Source organism: Trichosurus vulpecula, chromosome 9 (assembly GCF_011100635.1).
Source record: "Trichosurus vulpecula isolate mTriVul1 chromosome 9, mTriVul1.pri, whole genome shotgun sequence".
NCBI lineage: Eukaryota > Metazoa > Chordata > Mammalia > Diprotodontia > Phalangeridae > Trichosurus > Trichosurus vulpecula.
In genome coordinates, this window is record NC_050581.1 from 193,792,776 (window position 1) to 193,818,216 (window position 25,441).

At 44.0% G+C, this 25,441-nt stretch overlaps 1 protein-coding gene across 1 annotated transcript in view; it reads left to right on the forward strand.

Moving 5' to 3' along the window:
- ERC2 (ELKS/RAB6-interacting/CAST family member 2) overlaps positions 1-25,441 on the forward strand; it is a 254,252-nt gene that overhangs the window by 103,900 nt on the left and 124,911 nt on the right. The window contains exon 5 of the mRNA XM_036739687.1: positions 12,548-12,715. Coding sequence (XP_036595582.1) covers positions 12,548-12,715 — 168 coding nt within the window. The remainder of the gene's footprint in view (positions 1-12,547; positions 12,716-25,441) is intronic.

Genomic DNA, 25,441 nt, shown 5'->3' on the forward strand with positions numbered 1-25,441 from the left:
TGGAGTGTAAATACATGCTTTAGTTCTCCTGCCTTCTGCCTAGAGAATTCCTTATATCCTGCGGTTCCGAACCTTTTAGGCACATATGAGATTCTCTTTGAAATCATCAATTCTGCCTTCCTAATATACCCTCCTAGCTCTACATGAGGAGGTCATGAAAGCGCATATGTATGTGAGCGACGTTTGGTCGAGGAGGCTGACGCTAACACTAACGGGGAGGGCTTGCTTTGTGTAGGGGCAGCATTTGAACTGAGCGCAGTAGAGGATGCTTTCTGGTTCCAATATCATTTAACTCTGTTTGCCGAACTGGAGACAGTGAGATGGGTCTTTACAAAGAGAGTTCATTGAAGATGCTGAACCAGAGATAGTGGGCTGGGCCTCTCTGAAGAGAGTTAGTTGAAAATGCTGGAATCTCCAGAGAAGGAGGAAGATGGCATGATGCCATTTTGAGCGGCAGGGGATGCCCTTTGTAGCTTCTGGATCTGTTTTCATGGGGGGATTGCTGATGGCGGCTGTTTTTCAACTTGAAGCCCTCATCAGTGGCAGATTTTATGTGAAATGGCTCTTAAAAGAGTCTTGAGAATGTTGAATGCTTTTCCATCAACAACGCAAGCCCTCATAGGCCAGAGCTCACAAACCCAGGCAGACCTCCCATGGCTCATGCTGGCTGGAGTCCTGGCAGCCAGTGACACATCCTGTACTCTCTGTCTGTAGGGCCCTGACTAGTGAGATCAGCACAGGGGGAAGAGGGCCTGCTATTAACTCACTGTATGACCTCGCCAAAGTCACACTGCCTCTCTGTGCCTCAGTTTACCCATCTGGATTATTTCTAAGGTTCTTTCCAACTCCATTAGTCTAGGATTTTGTTTTTTTTCCCTTTTCAGTGGTTTTCCATTAGTTTGTAGGGTAAGGGAATATCTTTTATTTCTTTTTGTATCTCTAGTACATAGCATAGTGCCTGGCATGTAGTGGGTGCCACTTAATAAATATTGATTGATTGATCATGCAGACTTGTGATTTCCTTGTTATAGGGAATTCCCAGGTTGGAGGTTTCCTTCTCCAAAAGCAGATGGGATGATAGTTTGTAGCTTAGGGTCCTAGTAAGCTGGGATACTGGCAGTGAGAGAAAGGCCTCGCAGCTGGGCCCTCCTGCCTTCAAGGCAGCCCCCTGTCCGCTACAACACACAGCCTCTCAGGATTCTATCAGAAGAAAGTAAAAATGGGACAGTTCACATACTAGTAACAATAACTAACTGTACTGATGACATTTGTTTGGCACTTTGCATTTAAAAAAGCCAATTGTGCAGCTGTCATTTAATTTGATCCTCACCACAGCCCCACTGAAATTAGCAAGATGATTGGATTATAGATATAGTCCTGAAGGGGAACCCAGTGGGCATTTAGTCTGTCTCTCTTTACAGATGGAGAAACTGAGGCCCAGATGGATTGAATGGCTTCATAGATCATAACTAAAGAACTGAAAGGGAAATCAGAGGTCCTCTAGTCTCATCCCCTCATTTTTCAGATGCAGAAACTGAGGCCCAGAATGTTAAGTGACTTGTCCAAGATTCCATGGATAGTAAAGTACAGAGTCAGGATTTGAACTCACAGCCTGTGAATCCAAATTCTTCACTTTTTCGGCTATTTCATCCTCCCTCCCAGATAGTATAGCTATTTTTTACTCCCATTTTAGAGAAGAGGAGACTGAGGCACCAAGGAATTGGCTCAAACTCATCTAGCATGTGTATGGAGATGAAAGATTCAACCCAGGTCTTTGACTCCGGATCTGTGCGCTCCCCATTGGGCTACACACACACACACACACACACACACACACACACACACACACACATACACACTCACACACACACTCTCTCTCTCTCTCTCTGCATTAGGTGATGTCACTCTTCAGTCCTGTGACTTCAAAAGCACAAACAACATGGAGCCCCAACCCTGGTCTTGGGCAGCTCACCAGAAATATTGAGGCTAGCCTTCTCCTGTAACCTTGGCTAACAAGGATATTGCTCTGGGTCTGAGATGGCCCAAAGCTGCTTTCTAGCATCGTTCAGGTATCTCAGTGAGCCATAGACTCGGGGTCTCCCCATCATTCCCTCACTTGCCTGTCCCTGCAGCAAAGCCCTCTGCACACCCAGATCCTCTAGGCCAGGAGGTGGGGCAAATTCAAATCCAGGCTAAAGGGCCTGGCTTTTCTACTCAAGGTCAAGGAATCAGCCATTTGATGTCACTGCAGAGGATTCTTTCATCCACGTTAGTCAAACCGTTTTTCGCTCTTTGAACATTCTGCATATACCCAAGGTAGAAATCATCTTTTCCTTCCAATTTCCATCAAAGTAATTAAAAACTTTCGTGTACTCCCCTGCAGTTTCTGAAGAAAACAGAAAGTGTGGCATTGAGTAAAGGAGACCAAGCTGGGAAGATTTTCAACAACTTTCCCAGTTTTCTTCCCCAGGATTTCATAGCTTGTCCGTTCCAAAGTATGGGCGATTGCTGTAAAACCAGTAGTATTTTGCCTCTTAAAAAACAAACGGGTCATGACACTAGATGACCTGAGTGTGAAAGATCATGCTGTTTTATAGGATCTTGGGGTCATGGACTAGAGCTGGGGGGACCTTCGAGGTCAAGTCCAATGTTCTCATTTTACAGAGGAAGAAACGGGAGCTAGGCCCAGGGAGATGAAATGACCTTCTCACGGCCATGCAGTAATTGTCTGAGCTTTTTTGACCCTGATGCTAACATTCTATGCCATTAGGCTACATTTCCTCTAAATGGAATTCTTTACTGTTCTGAGGCCAGACATCCATGCCTTTTTCACTCTTTCTGGAGCATTATCTTGTGTTTGAATTGTTAAGAGGTCCATCCCAACCCCAGAAATTAATTTTAAACTTCCCCACCCCCCAAGACCTGCAAAAGGTCACACCATGTTAACAAAGAACCTCAGAAAATGCTGCTCACCATTGGAACTGGCCTGAAGTCCTGGGTGCTGACATGAAGATTAATGGCCCATTGCTTCAACTTTGGCAATTTGGGCCAATTTCACGGACTTCTCCCTTTCTTTTCAAAGCATCACGCTAGCAACGTGTTCTGTGCTGCCAGGTAGAGTACTACATGTTCAGGTCTTTGTTAAAAGGCCTGGATGGGAAGAGAAGAATGAGATAGAAGAATGGAAAACCCAGTTACGTGTCTTTGTGTGATAGGGAGAGGTCTGCCTTCTCCTTTTGTTTTTCCAAGGAATGATGGTACTCTTGAGTTTGCCAAGTTTTCTTAGTCAACGTGCTGCCAAAGTTTGAGCAAGAGTCAAGGACGCTTAAAATTATGTGGTGTTGAGTGAAAAGTCAAAGAGAAAAGAGCTCAGAGACCAAAATACATCTTCTTAAACTTTTATACGTCTACCTGATGCTGAAATACAACCCAGACTTTTTTCCTCTTTCTGATTATTTTTTGCATACACTCTAGAAAATGCAGAAGGTTAGTGGCAGAGACTTTTATTAGTCTGGAGCTGATCTAAAGTAATTGGTGGTAGAAGTTGTCCTGGGTGGATCAACCCCCTGGTGCTCACGCCCACAAATGCTCTGCCCGTGCTCTCGTCCCTTGGCTTTTCAGCTCCCCCAAACCAGAAGGCCGTTTGTCTGCCTGCGGTTTCACACCATCTGGAAGTTCAAATTTGACTGCAGAAATGATGTCATCCTTGCTTACTGCAAACCAGGCTAGCATCAGTCAAAAGCTGGATGCGGTTCAGGGCTCCAGTTGTGTCTTGATTTAAAAACTCCAGGTTTGGTTGGTGATTTCAGGAGGTTGAACAAGACTCCAAAGATAGAGCGGACATGATTGATGGGCTCCTGCTCCGATTCCTTTGAAGCTGAGAACATGCTTTCCTGTATGTGGAAAACATGCTCTCCCAACGTGAGAACTCACCTGGCACATATTCCCATTGGGGGCGCCCTGGTCCGGGCTGGCCCATCAAGCCTGCCATTTTGAATTTGGGTGCAGTGAATGGGCTATGGATCCTGGCCATCTCTGCTTCTCAGTCTTCATGACACATTGGGAAATCACTGCCATGGCCTGCCTAGCTTTTGATCTTTGCCGCACTCTGGAAGATGCAGTTATGGTGGAGGGAGCACATCTGGCAGGGAGGGGCTGAGTCCAGTAAGCTCCCTGAGAGTAGGGATTCTCATTCTTTGTCTCTGTATCCATAACTGCCTAGCACATTACTTGGTGCAGAGTAGGTGCTCAAGGAATGCTTGTTGATCGATCGATAGCTGCATTTCAGTGACCCTTCCTGTTGTTGGTCAAGGGCAGAATTCTGCCCAGTGCATCTAATACCTCTCCTGTGGTTGGTAATTTATACTCTTCTCTCTTTGGAGATGGGGTCATTCCTTCTGGACTAGGACTACTAGCTAGACTGTGGGACTCAAATATAGGCTTGATCCAGGACACTGACTCTGCCTTGGACAACTTCAAAGCACAGAGAGGACTGTTATAGGAACTGTAGGGACCCTGTGGAATCCAGCAGACTATTGGAAACAATTCTGAAGCATGGCTTCCATGTGGCACCAGGACGTTGTTAAGCTTTTCAGTCATTACCATGGCCATGCAAAGACAGATATGTTCATGGGGAGGGACAGAGGGAAGGAGGAAGGAAACTAGCAGTTATTAAGCTCTTACTGTGTGCATTTATTAAGTGCCTCGTGTATGCCAGGCATGATGCTATGCTGGAAGGTGGAGATATGATTAGGCTCTCCTGTGGTTGGTAATTTATACTCTTCTCTCTTTGGAGATGGGGTCATTCCTTCTGGACTAGGACTACTAGCTAGACTGTGGTACTCAAATATAGGCTTGATCCAGGACACTAACTCTGCCTTGGACAACTTCAAAGCATAGAGAGGACTGTTATAGGAACTGTAGGGACCCTGTGGAATCCAGCAGACTATTGGAAACAATTCTGAAGCATGGCTTCCATGTGGCACCAGGACGTTGTTAAGCTTTTCAGTCATTACCATGGCCATGCAAAGACAGATATGTTCATGGGGAGGGACAGAGGGAAGGAGGAAGGAAACTAGCAGTTATTAAGCTCTTACTGTGTGCATTTATTAAGTGCCTCGTGTATGCCAGGCATGATGCTATGCTGGAAGGTGGAGATATGAATGCCTGAACTCCTTTTCTTCAATGGATGGCATGAAGACCAAATGAGCTATATGTCAATCACGAACTTGGCCAACTTGGAATACTTTGATAGAGCCTTGATTTTGTCAAAGACAGCAGTGACTGATGTGACATAGACAGTACTTTTAGCTTTTTCTAGGCAGCTGAGTGGACGATGGTAGATGGTATATGGAGTGTTAGTGTTTGAGACAAGAAGAACCGAGTGTGAATCTTGCCTCATAGACTTGCCAGCTGGGCAAGTCAGTTAACCTCCCTCAGACTCAGTTTCTTATTCTATAAAATGGAGACTATGACCCCTATTTCTCAGGGTTATTGTGAAGATCTTCCTAGATAATGTGCAAATTATATAAGTGCTGGCTATTGTCCTTCAACAAATCTACGAGGTAGGTGCTATTACCGTTTCTGTTGTTCAGCTGAGAAGACTTGTGTGGTTGAGGTTGAGAAAGGCCGAGTAACTTGTCCAAGGTCACATGATTCATTAAATCTTTGTAGCTGGATTTGAATCCAGGTCTTTCTGAGACTGTGTCTAGTGCTCTTTCCATGATGCCATGCTTCCCTGACATATGGGTCCTTTCCCCAGTGATGCCAGTCATGTCTTCTCACTTTCTGTGACTGTGCTCCAGGCCCTTTCATGAATCGGCCATAGTGGATCACTCACCTACTGGCAGCCTCCCTCTCAGTCTTTCAATGCTCTGGGAGCTCCCTCTCATGACTGACCTGCTCCTTCTTCCACAGTCTGTCCAGAAGGACATCCATGAAGCCTGGTGTTCTCTCACACACAGGCCCCCTCCTCAAGGACCTTTGCCATTCTCAAATGCTGAAGGGGCAGGAAGTCAGGTGTGAGGTCAGCTCCCTTTCTACAGAGTCTAGTTTCTTTCTCAGTGTCTTACCCCAAGGTCATAGCCTCTGAGGTTAGGTTGTCAGTCTGGACGTAGGAAGAGTCCGAGCCAGAGTCCCTGACAGAGAGTCCTGTCATGGCCCTTTGGCATCTAATGGTTTGGTCTGTATGACCTCTCAAGATCAATGCTTGCCATAGTGCTGGCCTGCACTGGTCCCCAGTACATACCCACTGACTTGCGCCACTCTGCCATGCCACCTTTGGGTCTGTTTCTTGCTCTGTGCCCCTAGACGTGCTTTCTCCCTCACCTGGGAGGGAGCTCCTTGAGGTCAGAATTCCTGCCTCTGATTTGTTATTTTAACCTTCCCCCAGTGCATAGCTTTGTACTCAGGGCAGCTCCCAGAGCACAATGATGCCTTGTTCTGTCTCAGGATGTGTGCGTGGTCAGACCTGTGTGCGGGCATGTGGAGGAACTTGTGTATAGTGATTACATCTGTCCATGGGGTTGTTATGTGGACTAATGACATAACATGTTATGTCAATGCTAATTTACATGTGTTGTTTACATGTATCTATATTTACTATTAAAAGAATTAATATTTAATAAGTATTTAAATTTCAAAATAATTATATTATCAGGCAATAAGCTATAGGTTTAATAATGGTACATTTTAAATAAATATTTAATAAATCATAAATTAATTAAATACTAATTTTACATCTTGTAGCAGTAGCAGCAGCAAAAGTAATATGGTGGCGGCAGCAGCAGCAGCAGTACTAGTAGTATGTATATATATGTATGTATGTATGTATGTGTGTATGTATGTATGTATGTATGTACATCTAGCTGTTTCTCCTCCAGATTAGAGAAGTCACTTAGTGAACACATGCTTGCCTGTCTAGTGACCTCTCAGAGGCATGGTGTGGAAGGAACACTAGAGCACTGGGGAGAGGGCCTGCAGATCTGGGCTCCAGTCATGGCTCCATTATTTATTTCTAGTTTGTGTGACTTTGGATAAGTCTCTTTTCCTCCCCAGGCCTTGCTTTTCTCTTCTGAAGGATGGGAGGGGGACATGGATTAGAATGATTTTGTGGTCTTTTTCAGCTAGCCCAAGCTGTATATTGAATGGTCTTATTCAGGGAAAGGCTGGCTTCATCTTCCTTTCTTTGTCACCCTCCTTTTTTTCTTTCTCCAGTTTCTCTACTTTTCTTTTGTCCTTCCCTTTTCTTCCCTTCCTCTGGAATTCGAACCCAGGTACCACATGATCCAAGATCCCGTTCTTTCTGCCCGCAAGGGGCTGCCTGATTCCTTTGTTCTGGGGGATGATGGAATTTTTCTGGCTTTAGGATTTTTACAGCTCACTCTGAGAGTTGGCTCTCTTGTCAGTCTGCCTGTGATGTCCGGCTCTTCTGTCTTGGGATCTGCCAGGCCAATTCTAACCTTGGGACTGGCTTATAAACATCAATGAAATGAAAAAAAAAAGGAGGGAAGGGGGTTCACTAGATCACAGCAAATTTAGAGCAGAAGATCATCTAGTCTGAATCCCTCTGGTTTATTTTAAGAGAAAGAGAAACTGAGGCTCAGAGAGGTGGGAAATCACTTCCCGGGGGCCACACAGCTGGAACTGAACCATAGTGCTCGGACTTTAAAACTAGTGTCTTTCTGTTGTGACCCAAGCTGCCTCTCGGTGTGTTTAATTTTTGGTGTGGTCAATGGTGTCTGGTAGCCAGCTACTGGAATCCGACCACTCCTGAGCAAGGCTGGGAAGGGGACTTTTGTCATTGTCCCATAACTTAGTGAGATAGTAGAGAAGAAACTTCTTGAGGACAAGCACTGTTTCCTTTTGTCTACATTTCTAGCACTTGGCTCTCGGGCTTAATCAATGCTTCTGGAATTGAGTTGAAGTGTATAAAGTTCTCTCTCACTGGGCTGTCCTAGGCTTGGATTGTGCTCCATACTTCCCCAGATCCACCTATGGCTGGGCTGCTGAACTCCTTCAAAATGTGCCTGAATCTTAGAACTGCTCAGGGCCGGAGCTTCTCCTTCTGCCAGACTGTCGTCAAGAGTGGTGAGGGATAGGGTTTGGATTTTAAAAGAAGGATCATAGAAGCCCAAGGGTAGGAACAAGGGCTGTTTCTGTGAAGCCTCCTTTGGGCTTGCCAGTGTGGGGGATAGATAGCCACACCGAATGGGAAACCCCAAAGGGGTTTCCAGGACAGCAGAGTCAAACATCAGGCCTCACGGTTGGGGCCAGCCAGGATTTTTGCCTATAGGCCATTTTGCCTCAGCAATGCTCAAGGAGTTTATGCCTTTAATGTGGTGAGAGTAGCTGCATAGGCTGATGGCTGAAGCTCCCATTTATAGAGGGTGTCCCAAAAGTTTTAGTGCAATTCTCAGCTATTATACTTTAAATTTTAAATACAAAATTTTATTTTAAGCTATTAAAGCTTAAAACTGAATGAAGGCTTTCGAGATACCCTGTATATTAAGGCATTTAGTTGGTACAGTGAATAGTGTTGGGTTTGGAGTCATAAAGGACTGAGTTCAGTCCTGAATCAGATACTTAACTAATTGTATGACCCTGGGCAAGTCACTTATCTCAGCCTCATGTTTGTCACTTGTAAAGTGGAGATAGTAATAGCACCTACCTCCCAGGATTGTTGTGAGGGCCATATGAGATAATGATTGTAAATTATTATTATTATTTACATAATCATATGCATATATAACTGTGTAAAATGTATCATTATGATAATATTGATTTAAAGTTTACATAGTTTTTTTAAATTTAAGAATAATTTAGCTCTTAACGGAGCACTTTAGGCTTCCTCCCTGGATTTTCACAACAGCCCTGGGAGGTAGGTATTGTGATTATCCCATTTACAGTGAGTAGAGAGAGGGAAGCTCCTACTAGTTAGTTAATTTTGTGAGCATGGGTAAGTTACTCAAATTATCTGAGCTTCATGATCATATGAAGTAGAGAACTCAGGAATAAAGTCTGTTGTGACACTCGAAGGAAGTATTCAGTAGGTGCTCTGTAAATGTCAGTTTCATTCATGATGGTGGATCTTTCTGGAAATAAGCTGCCTAGAGTCACCATCACCATGACAACTGAACATTGACTTCTGCCCACTTTCAGCTGCGCTTGTAGCCCTTGGTGTAATTTCTTGGTAACTGCTTTGATAATATATTTGGACTCCCTAACTCGTTGACCTAAATGTTACTTAACTGAGCTTTGCTACTGAAATTTATTCTCACCAAGGGGCTGTTATTTCTCGATAAGTAAGTCTATCTACCCATATTTCCCGTAAGAGTAGATATTCTGGATGATAGGAAGTAGATGTTTCTGGAGAAGATATCTATATGTATGTCTGGGTCTGTATGTCTGTCTCTGACTTTGTCTATCTATATCTCCCATAAGATACTCACTTTCATTTTTCCGTTGTCTGTTTCTATGTCTCTGTCCGTGTCTATTTCTTTTTCTACGTTGTCTCTCTCTCTCTGTCTCTACATGCGTATCTTGTTGTCCTTCATGATCGGAGATATGGTATCCCCATTACTGGAGGTGAATGGGACTGGAAATCCAGCATGGCCTTGACCATTTGCTGTGATGGATACGGTCATGGGGTCATGATCAGAGGATTTAGGTTCAAAGCCCGCCCTTGCCACTTAGAGACCTTGAATAAATCACTCATTGACTTCAGTTCTTTTATTTGTTAAAAAAACAGTGGGATATGGGACTTGATGGTCTCTAATATCCATACAAGCTCTCAGTTTATGATCCTTTTAAACTCTGTATCTTATTTAAATTCATATTGAGCAAAACATTTATTCCTTCATAGAGTTCAAATCTAAGGCCAGCTGGGTGGCATAGTGGATAGAGCCCTGGGCCTGGAGTCAGGAAGATCCGAGTTCAAATTTGGCCTCAAACACTGACTAGCTGTGTGACCCTGGGCAAGTCACTTTACCCTCTTTGCCTCAGTTTCCTCATCTGTAAAATGAGCTGGAGAAGGAAATGGCAAACCACTCGAGTATCCTTGCCAAGAAAACCCTCAATGGCATCACAGAGAGTCAGACGTAACTGAAAGGACTGAACAACAACAAAGTATTCGTTACTTCCCAGGACTCAATCATGCAATCATAGGTTTAGAGCTAGGAGGAAGAGGCTGTCATCTATCCTCATTTTACAGATGAGGAAACTTAGACCCAGTGATGGGAAGTCGCTCGTCCATAGAGTCAGTGTCTATGGAGGGATTTGAACTTGGGTCTTCCTGATTCCAAATCTAACATTCTAGCCGCTGTACCACAAGCATTGGTCAGATGTCTACTATTGGCCAGGCACTGTGCTAAGCACTGGGGATACAGAACCAAAAGTGAAACAGCCCCTGCCCTCAAGAAGCTTCTAATGAGGGAGACAATGTGTTGTCTGTATATGCACATTATTTATATATTTGTAAATAATATACACAGTATATTTGTATTTACACATATTTATGTGTATGTAAACACAAATGATATATTCCTCTATGCATTTGTATTTACAGAATGCATAAGGAGTGACTAGAAGGCGGTTTGGGGTGGGAGGGCACTTATAGTTGGGAAGATCAGAAAAGCCTTCCTAGAAGGCAGTGCTGGAAATGAGTCTTAAAGGAAGCCTGGGATTCCAAGAAGTGGATGTGAGGAGCAAGAGCATTCCAGGCATGGGGGTGGGGGTAGCCAGGGCAAGGTAGGAGATGGGAGGTGGAGAATGGGCCATGAAGAAGGGCAGTCAGATTAGGAGGGCTAGGCCATAGAGGCAATGGAGAGAGGAGCATAGAAGAAGATTGGAGAGGCAGGATGGGGCCAGGATATGAAGTTGTGTAAAACCAAGCAGAAGAGGTGATTGGGAGCCACTAAAGTTTATTGAGTCACAGAGTGATATGACTAAGACTACACTGGGATCCCATCAATGTGCCTACTGCCTCCAGTTATTTGGGCCACCTGGTCAACCTGACCTTGCCTACCTATTCTGTGCATAAATAATCTTTGGGCAGCTTCTTCCTCCTTCCTCTTCGTCCTCTTCCTCTTTATGTCTCTCTATCTGTGTGAGGAATCATACCTTTACATGTGGGTGCTCTGTCCAAAGGAATATAGTTTTTGATCCGTTATACTTCACAAGGTATCTTGGCATTTGGGGGTTAGAGTTTTTTCTTTCCTATTTATTTATTCTATCATTTTTATCTCCCAAAGCCGGGACAATTAATTCTTTTGTCTCATGTGGTTTCATTAATGATTTCTTGAAATGTAGCTCTGAAAAAACAGATTTTGAAAAAGCCCATTGTGATTCAAATAGAGTTACTTGATTATGTCTTTAAACCCAAGTCACTCAGGCTCTCACTGACTAGCCAATAAAAGGTCTCAGTCCAAGCCTCACTTTTGGGAAAGCAAACTAGGCCATCTTTTTCTTTCAAGTCTCACCTAGCCTTTAATCACTGAATGGATATTGCCTCAGACAAACTGAAACCTGGGAAAGACTCTTAGTTTAAAAAGGCCAAGGTTTCCATTGCATTTGAGGCTGTCACCGGTCATCCTGACCTGGGTCTTGCCACTGGACCCCGATGACTCTGGAGGAGAGAGTGAGGCTGGTAACTTTGGACAGCCCTACCTCACTTAAATCCAATTTACTTGCAAATCACCCTCCTGAGGTCATTGGTCCTTTTTGAGAATGAAGGACAAACCACAACAACAAGAACCACAACAGTCTTTGGGTGACCCAGGAAACAAAGAAACCCTCAGAATCACCTCAGGACTCTCTGGCACTCTTCTCCTTTGGCAGTGATGATGGCAGGCAGGTAGACAAAGAGGGCAGGAGGTGCTAAAAGTAACACAACTTTTAGATGGTCCATCAGTCTGAATTGATTGTTGTCACATTATCTAGGACTTTAATCTTCCCCTTCCCCCACTGTGTTGCACACTCACAAGCATACTAGGGGGTAGGGTGAGAGCAAATAATATTATCTTAACATAAGTAATCATGAAAACAAGTTGGGTTTAGGTGCTCCTGAGCAAGGATGTGCTGATGATGGTATGTGATCTAAGAATGTCTCTTCTAGGGACAAGCCAACCATTTTTCTCTCAGCTAGGTGGCTCAGTGGGTACAGTGTCAGACCTGGAGTTAGGAAGACCTGATTTCAATTCATGTCACTTAACACCTGCCTGCCTCAATTTTTTCATCTGTAGAATGGGGAAAATAAAGAGCATTTACTTTGCAGGATGGTTGTGAGGATCGAAGGACATAGTATTTATAAAATGCTTGGCATGTAGTAAGAGCTATAGAAAATTATGGTTATTATTATGTCCTGTTGGAATTTGGCTCATGCGAAGTTCAGTTGTCCTCTTTATTTAATTTCTTTCTATAAACAAGTAATTGAACTTTTCTGATCTCAAATTGCCCACCTGTCGAAATTCATGATCGACTAGATCGGGATAAATTCAGGTTATTTTTTATTAAAATCTCCACCACTCCTTTTTCAATCCTCTGTTTTTAGGTTGATGCCCTGAGATTACGACTGGAGGAGAAAGAATCTTTTCTCAACAAAAAGACCAAACAGCTACAGGACCTCACAGAAGAGAAAGGCACATTGGCTGGGGAGATCCGAGATATGAAGGACATGCTGGAAGTGAAGGAAAGGAAAATCAACGTGCTGCAGAAGAAGGTGAGTCCCTTTGGAGAGTCTCCTTGGGTCGAGAGCCAACAGGGTAGTGACCCTGAGCAGCATTAGGGAGCCCGTGGTGAGCCTCCATTGGGGGAAACGATGGGACACTCTTTATAAGCAGATGGAGAAATAGAGTTTCTTTCTCTGAAATTTTAGAATGGGCAATGTGCATGCTTACCTTGAGTTTCTTGTTCGCCTTGATAATCTTACCCGATTGGTTTCATCATTTTGTTTTCCACTGAACTTGTAGTTTTATTACCCAGCAATCAAACCAGAGTGAATTTATGACTTCACCATCACAGAACCTGGGGGCAACACTTGTGGCTGCAAAATAAATCCCCAGCGAAGTTGGGCTTTGACAAAAATAATGCAGAAAGGATGGAAAAGAGATTAGGGCATCTTACATTGATATGATCTAATCCAATCAAGTCGGAGTTAAAATTCTCTGAGTTATTTGTGCTTATGGGAGAGCCACCCAGTTGTTTTATGGTCGGCCTTAACTGTATCTTAGTGTGTTCTCAGTTCTCCAGACTTGGGCCGGATGTCTTTCCTTGCCAAGCCAGAATGCTTAAAATCCATGTGTTGGGTGGGGGGAACATCAGGAGTGGATCAGAACCGAGCCCTTGAATCTTTCCTTTCCTTAATTTCCAGAAGAATATAATGTACATTTGAAAATAATCAAACTTCAATTTAAAAAATACTCAATCCTGGAAGTTTATTGATGTTTTAAGGTCCAGAGGGCCCACAGGCTCACAGAGTGGTTGTTGGTATGTCTCTTACCTCCTGGCTGTTTTTTAAACTCTTGTTTACAGAGTTCAAGGTTCCAGTAATTGCCCATTAGGCACCTACCCAGGGGACCCCATGACCCCCAGGCCTAGTGGATGTCATGATATTAATAAGTCTAAGGAAAACCTGAGTTCAAATCCGGTTTCAGACCTTGACTATGTGACCCTGGGCAAGTCACTTAACCTCTATCTGTCTCAATTTCCTCCTCTGTAAGACAGACAAAATACTAGCAGCTATCCTCCTAGGGTTTTTATGACAGATAAAATGAAAAAATGTTTGTAAAGCACTTTGCGAATCTCAAAAGTGCTGTATAAATACTAGCAATGATCCTTGCTGTTGGTTTACAAGTTAAAGCCTACACACTGGATCTTATCAGGCCTCTACCCAGCCTTCCCTCCCTCTCCCTGTGCTGGGCATATTCTCTGACTTTGCATGGTGTGACTCAGGCTGGTGACACCATATAGGAGCTTGTCCCGACACTGGAGGCCTTGATGTTGGTTCCTAAGCCCTCCCCCAATCCCCCTCCCTCACCCCACAGCTTTTCCTTGTAAAATAAAAATGAAACAAAACACGTAGGGTATCGACTGACTTTTGAAAAATACATTGCATCACTTGTAATGGAAAACAGGCTTTTTCTATTATACTTACAAGATTTTTTTTTAACATTTCAATTTATAATTTGAAATTACAATATGAAATAAACTATTAACACTGCTTTCTTCTTATTTTAAAAACATTGAAGACTTTCCTTTCCTGCCTCTTTTGTCCATTGAGATTGTCATTGAGATAAAGTTTACGCAAATTATGCCAAGTGATTGCCTAGGTAATGTGGCAGTTTATTAGCCTACTCCAGGACCAGAAGGGAATGCTTATTCATAGCCTATAAAAGGTCTTCTGTGTTGGTGATTTACATAGAAAATATGAATATGATTATACATTGAAAGCTTGGAGGGTCCTGAGAAACATCTAGTCCAAGGGTTGTTTTCTGTGTGTCCTGGACCACCCTTGGGCAGCCATCTGGGGAATCAGCCTATAGACTCCTTCTCAGAATTGTGTCTTTAAATTCATCAAACAAAACCCATTGTATTATGAAGGGAACTGATTATATCGAGGTACAGTAATGAAAATGTTTTTAAAAAGAAGTTTGTGGACTCCAGTTTAAGAACTCCTAATGGCCTGCCCGTTTTAGGGTTGGGGAAAGTGGCCCAGGGTCCTGAAGCTACTTTCCAGTTCCACAACTGGGAAGGGCGGAGGTGGGAATCCAATCCTGGTCCTTGGATCCTCCACCCAGCTCGCTCTCCTCTGTACCGCTGTATTTAAATAAAGATTCTATGGAATTTTCTGTGCATGTCAGCCATCAATCGGGGGCAAACAAACCAGCTCTGATATAGTTTGACTTTATATACGAAGGTTTTTTGTGTAGCCAAATGAAGTCATATTTTATATACTGGAGTTTCCTTTTCTTTTTCTCTTTTCTCTGGATCTTTTTGTTGTATTGTTTGAACTCATCTGTGAGACTTTTATTCTTGTATTATTTCACAAAGGTCTGTTTCATTAGTGAGATGCATTACTTCATGTAATGACAGTCAGCTTTCCCCACAATCCTTTGATTTCATCTTTGTCACGGTTTCGCTCATTACACGTAATTGAACCTTCGTAATTTCTGAATCCAGTTTTTCTTTTAAGACTTCACAAGTCTTTGTTGTTTTCAAAATAAGAAGAAAGCAGTGTTAATAGCTTATTTTATATTTCAATTTCAAAATTTAAATTGAAATGGTAAAGAAAAACCCCACAAACTTGTAAGTATAATAGAAAAAACCTGTTTTCCATTACAAATGATGTGATGTATTTTTCGAAAGTCAGTAGATAGCCTAGGTGTTTTGTTTTGTTTTGTTTTTTACTTTGTAAGCTATGAGAGAAGGCTGCAAATAGTCTTGGAGCATGGGATGGAGGTGAGGGTCTCAGAAGGTCATAATCCATCACTAACTCAGATCCTCTGGAAGGGTGACATTAGAATGAGAATGAGGTCAGGGCCCAGGCTGCATTAATTCTCCAGCCTTCCTGCTTGCCCAGCCTGGATCCCATATGGATTTTTGTCTTCTTTTTTTTTTTCCATCGACTAGAGCTCAACACCCCCAGCATATCTGTTAGAGGGACGTGGAGTAGCGAGTGATCTTGAGACTAAAACTAATGAATGTTATTGGCCAGCATGGGCCAGTGCCATGTAGGCAGTGTCCCCCGTGGGGCTCCTGAGGTAAAAGTGCAGAGGGATTCCAATGAAGGGTTCAAGTCTGGGACTTAGTGACATTTCTACCTGCGTGTGACTTTGGCCAAGTCACTCAACTTCAGTCTCTTCATTGGGGAAAATGTTCCAAAGCCACTCCCTCCAGTGATCTCACATGAGCATTGTGAATTGTAAATGCCAAGACCAAGATGAGCGATTATTATGGGCAGTTAGACAGGATGGTGCCATAGGAAAAGCATTGACTCTGGGGCCAGAAAATCTGGGTCAAATCCCATCTCTGAGGCTCTCATTTATTTGTGGGACCTTGGAGAAATTGCTTCAATTTTCTGGGCTTCCTCAGCTTCCTTTTTGGTAAAATGAGGCAGCTGGACTTGATGATTTCTAAGGTCTCTCTCTGCTTGAGTTCTGTGGGACCCGAAGAAACTCACAATGCCTGGACCAATGACAATTTGAATTCTGGCTGAATAAAGCCCCATCTTTTACATAGGGTGCTCTCAGATTGCTCTTACTTGTTAGGGACCACATCTGAATAGCTCCCCAAAACAGTGTAATTGACTGCCCTGGGGAAGGCTTGGTTTGGAACAGCCTTTGAGGAGGAGGTTTAGATTAAGGTGTACAGGCATGGAATAATAATACTAAACCGATGTCGATGTCAGAGGGGCAGGATGACTCAATATTTCTCTCTTTCAGGAATTCTGGCCCGGGCGCTTCCTTCTAGGGCCAGGAAAGTGGGGTACGGGGCTTTAATAGCTGTGTTTAACCTGGCAAGCCTAGCCTGACACCTCATATCTGTCAGCTCAGCCTCCAGAGGAATCTATGTCCCTAACAGCTTCATGAGTAGCATGGGCTGGTTCTATTCCTGGGCAGCAGGTCTAGCTGGAATACCCCTCAAACTCTTCTTAGCAGCAGCTAATGAAGTATACCTCAGGGCCTAGGGTGAAGGGCTTTATAGGAGAGGATCCGTGTCTTAGATTATCTAGGTTGAGCACATTTGTAAATACAACAATCCCAATTTGTGAAATTTTCTGGGTAACGGAACCAAAGGATCATGTATCGAGAGCCGGGAGGGACCAAAGATGGGATCTAGTCCAAACCCTTCTTTTTATGGATGGAGAAACTGGGGTCGAGAGTGACTTGCCCAACGTCAGCTGGAGTAAGCTAGAGAGCCAGAATTTGAACCCATACCCCTGACTCTGAATCTATCATTCTTTCTACTGTTTGATCATCTGCTTACAGTAAGGCATTCTTACTGGCTAAGTTCTTTCTGGGTCAGTAGAGATTTGCATTTTTTTCTCTACACTGATGGTTGATGAGGACCTAGATTTCCCCATGCAGGAGCTGATTAGATTCTATTTTCCCTGGCTGACTCTGCACTCTGAAATGATGAAGTGCCATAGTGGGACTGGATTTGAAAAGGAAATGCCATCAAGCCACGAGGACATCAAGCTATGGGGGGATGGGGAGCACCATCAAGATGGAGGCCAGCTCTTGGAGCCTTAAAGGGCTAGGATGCTACTGAATGCATTGAATTTTTTATTCAATTATTATTAATAATAATAAATTATTATTAAAACATGCCAAAGTCTGGGAGCTTGGGGTCAGGTTCATGTTTTATATCAGTGAAGTGAAAGAATGTTTAACAAAGACCCAACGTTCTGGATGTATGAACTCATGGCCGTGAACCACAATGGCAACTCATGCATACTGAGAGGGAGAGTGTCTACCTGCCTCACACAGCCAGTATGTCAGAGCCAAGACTCAACCCGGGAGTCATAGCATCTGGGTTCAAAACTTGTCTCTGACTCTACCTGAGTTACCTTGGACAAATCACTTCACTTTCCTGGGCCTTGGTTTCCTCATCTGTAAAATGAGGACGTTGGGCTAGATGGCCTTTGAGGTCCTTTCCAACTTTTAACATATGACCCTTTGATGCCATGGCCCAGCAAACACCACAGAGTAGGAGCGTCTTATTGGCAAAGGGGCTGCACCTCGATAATCCAAGTAAGTCCAAGTAGCCCACTTTTGGACACATCTTGGAAGTCACTAGCTGCCATTGTGGATAGCACACTGGAGTCAGGGAGTCAGCAAGGATTCCAGGCCTGGAGTCAGGAAGACCTGAGTTCAAATCTGAATTCAGAAACTTACTAGCCATGTGATCTAGGGCAGGTCATTTAATCTATCTGACTTGGTTTCTCCATCTCTCAAGTGGAGATAATAATAGATCTACCTCCCAGGGTTGTCCAGAGGATCGAACATGATCATGTTTACAAAACACTTAGTGCAGTGCTTGACGCACAGTAGGTGCTTATTCCCCCCTTCTCTCTTATTGGAAGGAAGTCATTCCTAAAATCAAGCCTAGACTGACCTCTTTGCAGCTTCCCCTCCCCCATTCCTGCCTCCAGTGGATCCTCTGGGGCCAAATTGGAAAAAATGTAACTATCCCTTTTCTACATTACAGCCTTTTAAGTGAGCAAAGACAGCTATGATTTTATTCTTCAGGTTAAAGATACCCATTCCTTTCAATTCCCCATCACATGAGGTGAATTCAAGGCCTTTTATGATTCTAGACATCCCAGACATTTTTTGGCCTCTCAATGTCCTTCCTATAAAGTGGAGCCAAGGATTGAGCATGCATCTACTCTCCCCTCTTTGTTCTCAGAAGCCACACTTCCCTTAATGTGATCACATTAGCTTTCCTTGATGACTGTGGCATGTAGGTGATTCACATGGAGTCTGCAGGCCATTGAACCCCCAGGTCATTTTCATACATCTTGTACTTCTGAAATTGATTTTTGGAAACCAAGTGTAAGATTGCATTTTCCCCTGTTAAATTAAATCTTGTTAGAGTCATGAAGAGCAATCTCAGGTGGCGATCGTGTGTGGATCATGTGTGGAGAAAGAAGAGAATAGGCACCAGAAATGATGTTGAGGGCAATCTACAAGACTTGACAAATAGATCAGGGTGAGGAAGGAATTGTGGGTAACTCTTCAATTTCTGAACCTGAGTGAGTGGAATGATGATGGTACCTGTGACAGAAATAGTGAAGATAATGATCACGGATAAGTTTGGTGTGGGAAAGGTAAGGAATTTTGTTTTGGATACATTGAGTTTGAGATACAGTTTGAAATGTCTGATTGGCAGTTAGTGTTGTAGGACTAGTATTTGGGATAGAAACTAAGGCTGGATCCAAACTCTTCTGCTTAGACCTGGTAATTAAATACATGGTAATTGTTGAAGATGAGGAGAGAGAAAGAGAGAGGGAGAGAGGAAGAGGAGAAGAGAGATGACAATCTTTGCTTACTTCGTAAGACAGAACCTTGAAAACATCCAGTCAGGGATGAGATATGGATGATGAGCCAGCAAGGAGGCAGAGAAGGGGTGGTAGGAAAGAAATGAAGAGGACCTAGAGAAAGGATTCTTTTGGGTCATGGAACTCTTTGGCAGTCCTGTGAAACTATGGCGCCTTTCTCAAACTCATATTTTTAAGTTTATAGAAAAATGCTTGGAATTACAAAGAAAACCAGCTGTAGTGAAATATAGTAATCAATTTTTTTTAATAATGCCATGGATCCTGATTTAAGAATCCCTGATCTTAAATACAGTAGTGTCCTGAAAACCAAGGGAAAAGAGAATATTGAGGAGGAGAGGGTGGTCAACAGTGTCAGATAACCCAGATAGGTCAAGAAGGATGGTGACTGAGGAAAGATGGTCAGATTTGACAATCAGGAGGTTGTTGTCAATTTTTGGAGACTTTTAGTGAAGTGATGAGATTTGAGGCAAAAAATATGGATGACTTCAGTGAGTTTGGCTAAGGAAGGGAGGAGAAATATGAGATTATAGCTTGAAGATGTGGTAGGGCCAAGTGATTTTTTTAATGATAAAGCCTGGAAGAGATGTAGGCATGCTTGTAGGCAGTAGGGGAAGTGCCAGTAATGACTAGATTTTTATTTATCTATTTGTGTACATGTTTTTCTCCTCTAATGAAATGCAAGTTTCTTGAGGGCAGGGCAGGGCTGTTTTGGTTTTGTCTTCATGTCTTCAGTGCCAGGCAAACAGTAGGCACTCAAATGCTTGTGGATTGAATGGAATTGACCTATCTGTGTGTGAGTCTGTGTTTGTGGCAGTACTTCATTAAATGGCAGAAGTTGGAATCAGTTTCGTTTTAATGCCTGGATATCTTTCTCTTGGCATGAAGTTGGTGCCAAGGGCTTTGGTGCTAATTGGGTTGAACGCTGTGAATACTCCCTGGGAGTATCCGTGCCCTCTAGATTGCATGGCTGTTAATCTGGCTGGAATTGTGCCACCCACGGTTGGAATGAAGCCTGTGAAAAATAGGCTAATAGGGTTAGTTGACTTATCCTGCTGCTCACAAACTGGTTTTTCTCCATTAAGATAATATTCCAAATCTTCTCCCATGCCCTGGTCTTTACAGCTCTCCTTGCTCAGCCTTCCAATGTCCTCTCTAGGTAGATTTCTTCTTACTTCTCTACCTGGCCTTAACATTTAGACCAAACTGGACTCCTAGACTTGATGCCATGATTTCTTTTTCTGTGTTTATGCTAGAACTGATCTCTGTGCCCAGAAGGCACTTATTCCTCTCGCTTTTCTCACAGAATCCTCATCTTCCTTCCAGTTTCGGCTCAGGTATTCTTTCCTCGAGGGACGCTTCCCTGCTTCCTTCAGTAGATGCTCATCTCCTCCCTCTCCCTAGCCATGTTTTTTCCCTGATGTTTCTACTTTTTTTCTGCTCTTGCTATCAGCCCCTCCATCCCCAAACTCTGGGAGAAGCTAAGCCACTTAGCTCCAAATACCATGAGACAGTGTATGCCAGTGTTCATGGGTCTTCCTGCCCCCAACCCAGTATTGGACCTCTTGACCTCAGGACTGTAATCGAATCGCCATTGCCTTTACTTTGGGAAAGGTCTGTCCGTTTCCGGAAATGGATGGTCCTATTGTCGCACTCACTATCCCTGCAACTTCTCAGACCAAAATAGTCTTCCCTGGCCACACCACTCCCCTGTGTGTGTTGACCCTTATTAGAATGTAAGCTTCTTGAGGGCAGCACATGGTGCATTTTTCTTTGTATCTGTATTCCCAGAGCTTAGCATAATGCTTGAGATGTAGTAAGCCACTAACACATTTTTAATTAACTGATTCATTCATTCATATATTCATTCACTCTCCATTTTCCTGGTCATAAAAATATTGTTATAGATCTTAACCCCTCTCCTTCCACCTGTATGTGAAACCTGAGTGGGACACAGCTTTATTCTTTCTTCATCTTCTACATGAGTTAGTTGAAGAGGTTCAGTTCACTTCAATTCACCCAGTACTTTTAAATCATCCACTCCATGCCAGTCATGGTACTAAATGCTGGGATCCAAAGACGAAAATCAAATAATTCCTTTTCTCAAGGAGTCAGCAAATAAGGGAGTGGTTTAGATTACAGAGCTTCTTCCTAGCTTCTCCCTAGCTTCTCGTTGACTCTAACTATGATTTGCCTTAAAGGGAACCTGAACGATGGGTCCCTCCTTCCTTAGCAGGCGTATACTCATGAGTAGTCAGATCTGTCTTAGGAGTTGGGATAAAATATTCTGGCAGTGCTCTTCCTCTGGTTGTCATGTGAACACACAGACAAAAGACACATCTGCTCATTTAAAATGGTTATGTATTAACATTGGTTAGACTTACAGGCATTTATTTAGGCAGAGTGAATACAGTGCCTGACTTAGACTCGGGAAGAGCTGACTTCAAAACTTGCCTCTGACATCAACTAGCTGTGTGAAATCAGTTTCCTGATCTGTAAAATGCAGATTAACAGGCAGTGTGATGAGTTAGTCAGCAAAAATGTTTGTAGTTTGGAACTGCACTAAAAAAGGTTGCCACTTGCCTGAACAGGGAGGCGAGAGCCTCTGTCCTCTGCTTTTAGCAGACTTCACCTGGATTATTGTGTTCAGTTCTGGGCTACACAGTGAAGTCAGGACATTGAATAACTGGAGTGTCAGGAGGAACACAACCAGAATGGAGAAGGATCTGGAGTCAGTGTCATATGAGGAGAGATAGAAAGGACTGGAGAAGAGGAGGTGAAGGCCTGTGGCCACAACAGCGTCTCTGAGATGGTAAGCTCTCACTCCTTGTTGGTCTTCAAGTAGAAGCTGGAGGACCACTGCTACGTTACATTTGAATAAGAATTCCTTTTGTTTATGGGTTGGATCCAGTGGTCCCTAAGGACCCTTCCAACTCCCAAGTTCTTAGGAGGTAATAATATTTGCACCACCTACAATAAAAGGATTTTTATGAGGATCGAGGGAAACTGTATGTAAGTGCTATAAAATGTCAGTAGGATAGTCATATCATTGTCATCATCACCACCACCATTACCACCACCACCATGATCATCATCATCATCACCATCATCACCATCATCATCATCACTTCCCCTTCTCTCTTCACTTTCCTTCCCTTTCCTTTTCCTTCCTTACTGTCTTAGACACTTACTAGCGGTGACCCTGGGCAAGTCACCAGTTCTTCAACTGTAAGATGGTGATAATACAACAACTAGCTCCTCTGGTTGCTGTGAGGATCAAATGAGATAATATTTATAGAGCTTTTAGTACCATGCTTGGTGCATAAGAGGTACTTAATGAACCCACTCTCTCTTTTTCTCTGCCTTCCCTTCCCTTCCCCTTCCCCTAGAGATGCAAAGTCAGAAAAGGAACCAGATTGCCCTCAGGGAGCTTATATCCGACAGGTGACCCCTGTCCCTCACCTTCTTATCGGTGATGAGCGGCTAGATTTAGGGATTTCTCAATGCATCTGATGATGAAGAGGACACAGAGCTTTGTTTTTGTCCCGTGGATTCTCTGCCTCGCTTGATTTAATGAATCTTGAAGGCCTGGTTGTGTTAAACACTGTGTTTATTTTATGATTGTGAAGTTGCTGCTTTTCCCTTCTGTTTTTGGGGATGGCATAGAGCCTGTTTGCTCCTGACAGGTACTGAAGAGTTGGCGACCGGGTGTGTGGTGCTGCCCGCTGTGAGCCCAGGTCAGGCCCAGGTACAAGGCATTGCCTGCTATGAGCCCAGATCAGGCCAGGGTGCAAGGCACTGCCCGTTGTGAGCCCAGATCAGGCCAGGGTACAATGCACTGCCCGCTGTGAGCCCAGATCAGGCCAGGGTACAAGGCACTGCCCGCTGTGAGCCCAGATCAGGCCAGGGTGCAAGGCACTGCCCGCTATGAGCCCAGATCAGGCCAGGGTGCAAGGCACTGCCCGCTGTGAGCCCAGATCAGGCCAGAGTACAATGCACTGCCCGCTGTGAGCCCATATCAGGCCAGGGTACAAGGCACTGCCCGCTGTGAGCCCAGATCAGGCCAGGGTACAAGGCACTGCCTGCTGTGAGCCCAGATCAGGCCCAGGTGCTAGGCACTGCCTGTTGTGAGCCCAGATCAGGCCTGGGCATTTTCAGGCTGGCTCAGCACGTGCCTGCTGGGTTGAGGGAGGTGAGCTAGCTGGATGGTGGATTTTTTATAGAAAGTACCCATGTCTAATGAATATTCAACATTCAGTCAGTGTTTATTTAGGTATTCGTATGTGACTGTCTCAATCACAAGTTCCAACAGGCCTCAGGCAAGTCTAACATCTAACAACCTTTATGGGGAATTTTAATATTTTATAGACGGTAAATACTTCATGCATTGGAACAAGGCTGGCTTCTTCAGGAGACTCTGCTGCCTCTGGGCTCAGATGCGCTCCCAGCCTGCTATGGGAAGCATGTGCTCCCAGGGCTGAGGGCTTGGTGCGTTCTCCTTGTGTTTTGTCCTCTGTGGGTGGAGATGGCAGCAGCCCAGGTGTGTGCTCTAGATGCCTAGAGGTGATAGACCCAGATGGTGGGTGCCACACTGCTTCTGAAGTCAGAAGACCAGAGTTTGAACCTCCACTTCTACCACATCCTGCCAGTGTGACTCTGGGCAAGTGTCTTGTCCTCCCCTGGACTCAGTTTCCTTACTTGTAATATGAGGTTGAATTCAATGTCTTCTGAAGTCTTTCCAGCTCTAAACCTACAATCTTAGGAGCCTATGACAGTGGGGGTGGGAGGGGGAAGTGTTTGTTCCTTAAGCTTAAGTGTGGAATGGAACATTTTAAAGTTAAATCGTAGGACCCCAGCTGGACAAGAGCCTCAGAGACCATCTTGTCTGAGCCCCCTATTGTACGGGTGAGGAAACTGAGGCCCAGGCTAGCTAGTTGACTAGACCAAAGTCACACAAATAATTATGATCAGAGACTGGATTCAAACCTTGGTCCCCTGCTGACTCTAGAAGGGTAGGGAAGTGCCTTTAAGAGATGCCTACAGGACCCCCGAATTGACAGAGATCACCTAGTAGACTCCCAGGGAGATGCAGGATGATAGGTAGACAAAGAAGGAGGTAGAAGGAGCCACACGGAATCTTCCAGCAGGGACAGCTCCCTTGCCACCATCAGCATTCTCTTTCCTGATTTTGTGGAAAGTACTCCCTTGGGCTAGGAATAGAATTGGGATGTAAATGAGTAAGCAGGGTCCCTTCCCTCCTAGAGGAGGTGATGCAGGAAGCCAGAGAATGAGAATCCAGGCTTTTCTCCCGCACCTGGAATGCTCTCACTCCTCATCTCTGCTTTGGCTTCAGATTGCCTAACTCCTGGCAAAACTCCACAAGCTCTTTCCTCATGCCCATGAATCCTAATACCTCCTGTCTATTTTGTATATGCTTCTATTTCACATGTTGTCTCCTCTTAAAGGATCATTTTTCCATTTTGTTTATATATGTATATATATAATCAGTTATATATTTCATTTTTACCATTAAATCCCTAGTATGTACCACAGCCCCTGGCCCATAGTACACACTGCCAGCTGACTGACTCCTCTCCCCCTTCCCCCCCAAATGGGCCAAGCAGGGGGCTTTTTTATGTGTTTAAAGAGCAGCAGCTTTGGGCAAACCCATCCTAACTCTCTCATCTAGCTCCCCTTTCAGTTAAGGACATGGATGTGCAAAGGACTGGCAGTAAGCAGGGAAGCCATGTGTGACCCAAGACAGGGTAGAATGAAATAGCATGGAGTGTTGGGAGGGGCACCAAATGCCAGGCAGCTGGGTGAGCCTGCATGCTCAGGAAAGCCTGAAGCTCATTACCACATCTGGAACAGAATGCTCCTTGTACTTCTGGAGACTCGTGATTATCCAGAGGAAGAGCAGGGAGCAATTAACGGACAACCTATGGTTCTCTGTTGGTGTCCGTGCAACATGAAGAGAACATGAGGATGGCCCCTGGCATATTGGATGAGCTGCTGTTGGTTAGTTTTGGGGAGGATGTGGACACGAGGGGCACACAATGGTGGGCTGGAATGGTTTGCTCCCTGCATCTAGGAAGAGAATGCCCACATGAACAAGATCTCAGATCCATCAGCATTTGGGGGATAGTTTCAAAGTCCCACAGTACTTTTTCTTAAGGTGAGTTATGATTTTTAAGTATAAGCTCTTAGAAGAAGGTGTCATATGCTGCCTTTAAAATGGTTGCTATTTTATTTATGATGGGTTATGAGCTCTCAGAAATAGAATGTATTGGACCCCTACAAAATACTTATCCATTTTTATTAGCTACTCCAAGGATCAAAATATGTAAATATTTAGCCATGAGAAGTAGGACTCATTTAAAATGTGTC